The sequence below is a fragment of the Daphnia carinata genome, unplaced genomic scaffold (assembly GCF_022539665.2).
Source record: "Daphnia carinata strain CSIRO-1 unplaced genomic scaffold, CSIRO_AGI_Dcar_HiC_V3 NW_026453151.1, whole genome shotgun sequence".
NCBI classification, from domain to species: Eukaryota; Metazoa; Arthropoda; class Branchiopoda; order Diplostraca; family Daphniidae; genus Daphnia; species Daphnia carinata.
The window spans coordinates 14,328-18,846 of NW_026712554.1; the positions used below are offsets into that span (position 1 = coordinate 14,328).

Genomic DNA, 4,519 nt, shown 5'->3' on the forward strand with positions numbered 1-4,519 from the left:
GTGAAAAGGCAAAGGAGACAAAAACAATAATCAATTGGAAAAAGAATAAGAAATAACCAAAGCGTAAAAGCGGCCTGACGAAGCCGTTTAAAGAATGGTTTGAAAAAATACCCCAATCAACACCCACGAGAAAAAAAAAAAAAAATTAATTTCGCATAAGCAGAAATCAATTGCCAAAAAGAGTTGTAAGGGAATAGCAATCTGAAGCGGATTGAAGAAAAATTAAAAGGCGCTTGGTAAAGCACCGTGAGAACACCCGCAAAAAAAGAGAAAAAAAAATGATTAACTGATCTTGCATAAGCAAAGATCAATTGCCAAAAAAGTAGTAATAAACAGCAAAGATTGAAGCCGTCGGAAAAAAAGGTTTCAAAAATGTAAAAACGAAAAGAAAAGGAAACAAAAAAATTTATCTAATCACGCAAAAGCAAAATCATTTGCCAAAAGAGTGATAAAAAACGGAAAAGCATTTCAAGCGCCATAAGAAAAACTGTTAAAAACTTCGTTGTTAAAAGCGCCCTACCAGCACCAGCGAAAAAAAAAAGAAATTTAAGTAAAGAATAAGGAGAAAAAATTAAGAAAGAACTAAAGCATTAGAACGGCCTGAGGAAACAATTTAAAAAATTGCCAGGCAAAGCCCCCTGCCAAAATCGACAAAGAAGAAAAAAAAAAGAAAAAATTTAATTAGTAAGACGTAAGTTAAGTCCAGTTGAAAAACCATAAAAAGAATGAACAAAAGCATTAAGTTGTGTGAAGAAAGAAGGCAATTCATTGCATTTGAAAAAGTAGCATACATAATTTCCATATATAATTAAATAACTACCGCAATTATTTCTAATCCTAGTCGGCCTATGTCCCGACTAAGATATTCATCTAACTGAAGGTCCACTGACCATGGCCAGACAATTGGTTTCACGACGACACTGTGAAACCAATCCCGATACCTGTGCCCATTGAGGTGACAAGTCTCAATGCCCTTAAACTTATAGTAACAATGTCAGCACTCGGACCGTTGCCTATCCGTCCCGAGCCTGATACACTGTGTCTGGGATCGGCCCAGCACTAGTAAAATGAATAATTACTTACGGTTTGAGATTCCATATGAATAATCCAAAATGTGAAGGGGCCTCAGTAGGAACAGAGGCGGGCAGCTAGGCAGGAACAGCGCGGGCAGCTAGGCAGGAACAGCGCGGGCAGCTAGGCAGGAACAGCGCGGGCAGCTAGGCAGGAACAGCGCGGGCAGCTAGGCAGGAACAGCGCGGGCAGCTAGGCAGGAACAGCGCGGGACGCTGGGCAGGAACCAAACGGGCAGCCGGCCAGGAACAGGGGGGACCGCTGGACAGGTCCGACAGAAGCACTTACGCAGAGAAAACAATCGGGATCGACACTGTTAACACTAATTCGTAAGACGGCAGTAGCCCACAGTTAACAGAAGCACTAAATCAGTCGCTAACGAGAAAAGTTTCTAACGCGATGAAGTTCACTAAGTGTTACACAAAAAAATCCTGAAACAGCACACGCACGGCACGAACAATAACCTTCACCATAAACAACTCAACAATGACTGGCTGAAATTCTGAATCCGCATGCGAAAATTTGGAAGTCGAAACTACCATTATTTGCCATTTTAGTAGTCTTTCCCTAAACACTGGTGAATAGTTTCTTCTCAAAAATCCTTTTATAGAACAACTTCCTTTATTGAAACAGTTTTTTACACGGAGATAGTTTAAATATTACTGTAAGTTTGTAAAGTCTGTTTCAAATAATAATTGCGAATTACTTAAAAAAACAACAAAAAAAATATGGCAAACATTGGGTAACCTGTCGATGCTAAACTTCGATTCAGTTGACGAATGGCGAGTGTTAACGATACGTCTGCGCTAGTGAAACAGCAAAAGGATACCAGGCAAGTTAACATTTACAGTAGTTTATTTCGCTTAACGTAACATTTTTCTTATATTTAGATATCAGAGGTCGACAGTATATACTTAGAGATGAATGGGATTATTTACAACTGCTCCCTTCCAAATGATGAAGAAGTTCACTTCAGAATTGCCATTGAAAAAGTATTTTTAAACATTGTGCATTATTTGGAGGTAACGTTCCATTCAATATGCCTGTATTAATATCATTTAAAAATACCTTTTAAAGCTGTTTGGTTTAATTAGGGCCCAAAAGATATTTTGTATTCCTATTATTGATGTTGTGGCTCCCCGAGCCAAAATAATCCCAAAATGAAGCAGAAATTTGCACTCCACACAATTGGTGAGTTCAACGAACAGTTTCATTAACATATACGTTTCAGTAAATACTTACTTGTTCTTTTTTAAGGTATCGATGGGATTCTTGGTGGTAAATGGTTACCTAATATTCCTCGTTTTCATCAAACAACTCAAACAATTCTTGGAACAACTCAAACAACCACACGATCACTGTGTAAAACCGCTAATGACTGAGGTTGCTACAATTAATAAAAAATTTCTCTAGTTTTATCCTTTAAATTTTTAAAATATTCTACAGTTGCTGAAACGGATCCTGAATGGCAACAAGCAAGTTAAACAGGCAGCTTGTTCAGCTTTTTCCACTCTTGAGGAAGAAGCATGCACAGAATTAGTACCTTACTTGGGCTTTATTCTGGAAACGGTTGTCTACGCTTTTAGCAAATATCAGCATAAGAACTTACTGATTATTTACGGCGCTATCCGCTATCCGATTTCAGCTGGAAAAAGAAAGAAAAACGTTAAAAAAATGAATTTTTGGCCATGACCATGGACACCCCGACTTCTTTCGTTACAGAGGCCAGTAGCGTCAGCAACGATTCGGCTTTTGTATCGCCGCTCAATACGCCGATATCGGTTAACCGATCGCGCCATAATTCAGCCTCTAATCTGCTGGTCAATCGAGTTCGTCACTGATCCGGAGCCTCAATTACAGTCCGTCACACGCCATATGCAACGCCTTCTCTGATGAATCACGGTCAAGATGGACTGTTTAATGCCTCTGTGCGCTCACGTCACAGTTCCTGTGGATCACCTTCATTGCCTCGATCCGCACCTCTGTCGCTTCTCGTTCAATCCTTCCCGCAACAGGTAAAAAAACAAAACACGTTTATTCATATATGACGTCATACCTAAAATTGCTCCCCCACATATTAGACGGAACCAAGAGGAAGTGAGCGCATCTGCAAAGATTTGCGTCAACGCCATGTTTCGGCCAGCGTAGTTCTGGGTTTGAGTCCTCACCAAATATCCGCTTCCGGCCTAGTCCAGACCACGCTTAACAATGCTGTGCCACATCTATGGGGTAGCGACCCACTCGCCCAAGAGATCGAGGGTCTTCTAGATTCAGCTCCGAGCATTGTCAATGACTCGGTCATGAATCGCTCACAGTCTGTCCCGCCTCACCGCATGTTCCAGCAATTCCAGTCTCAAGGTATCACCAGATATGAAACTGATCGCAACCCCACTGTAAGTCATGTCTCGTACGGTCGTATGGTAGTTGGACAAGGCTATGCGACCGCGTCGCAACCCAGCACGCCCTTCGCTTGCGGCAGCAGGAATTCCACGTACAACGCATCCGCCACCAGCAGCCCGTACAGCTACACGGCCACGCCCGTACCCGCCGAATGGAACGATTTCAATTCGAATGCCAACAATGGTGAATTCAAATCAAAAGAGAATTGTATTTTTTTTTTACGTAACTGATCCTCTTGTACCCAAAGGCGATGCAGGAACGGAGGGCTTCGTTCAGCTCGATGCTGCCCAACAGGAGTTGGAAAACTTCCACGAGATCATTAGCGAAGTCTACGCCAACAATCATCAGGAATTGGCTCCGTGCCTCGATGGATTGGGTGCGGAAGCCTTGCAAGATCCTTCTTCCGCCAATTTTTCCCAAATTAATTTTCAAGGATCTAATTCTGGTATGTTTATCTGACCTTCTTTGGATTGGAAGTGTTATTGTAATTAATTTATTTTGAATGCAGCCGTAACCAATATGGATTCCGATCTTTCGTTCAGTTGTTCGGACAATGGCGATGGCTACCCTTTGTCGGCGTTGAGCGATTCCGTGACACTACCGGGATTGTTGGATCCAGAAGATTTGGCCGCAACTCTGGTAGCTTTGAAAGAAGCTCCCGAATTGAATCGACTGGTCCAGGATGTGGCCGATGGGCAGCAGTCTGTCGCTTTACCACAAGGCATGTGAATCAACGCACCTATACTGAAGATCCCCTAGTCCAGTCAGCCGCTCTCTCTCCTGCTCAACTCTTGATTTACTCTTTTTTTCATTCTCTATTTTTTTTAATGAGTTTAATCCATTGCATCCCAACGCATTGAAAAAAGAAACTAAAAAAAACAACTAATTCTTACAGTAGTAATACTAACTTAACAATTATTATTTTGTCAATAAATTAACAGGCTAGTATGCAGCAATCCGATCAAAAACAATGTGTTACGTAATGTGTTTAACATTTTATCATGTCATTTGCCGTGGTCTAATTTTTAATAAAAAAATTTTTTCTACG

General features: G+C 41.2%; 1 protein-coding gene across 1 annotated transcript; it reads left to right on the forward strand.

The window, feature by feature from the left end:
* Positions 1-2,760: 2,760 nt before the first annotated feature.
* Positions 2,761-4,292, forward strand: LOC130702750 (uncharacterized). Its single transcript, XM_057524368.2, has 5 exons — positions 2,761-3,086; positions 3,153-3,429; positions 3,496-3,654; positions 3,719-3,916; positions 3,980-4,292. The coding sequence occupies exons 1-5, from the start codon at positions 2,964-2,966 to the stop codon at positions 4,198-4,200; spliced, it is 978 nt and encodes a 325-aa protein (XP_057380351.1). The 5' UTR covers positions 2,761-2,963; the 3' UTR covers positions 4,201-4,292.
* Positions 4,293-4,519: the final 227 nt, after the last annotated feature.

Coding starts and splice junctions, on each gene's coding strand:
- LOC130702750 (XM_057524368.2), top strand. CDS start 2,964: ATGAATCACGGTCAAGATGGACTGTTTAATGCCTCTGTGCGCTCACGT. Junction 3,087..3,152: donor TTCAATCCTTCCCGCAACAG/GTAAAAAAACAA, acceptor CCCACATATTAG/ACGGAACCAAGAGGAAGTGA. Junction 3,655..3,718: donor CAATTCGAATGCCAACAATG/GTGAATTCAAAT, acceptor TTGTACCCAAAG/GCGATGCAGGAACGGAGGGC.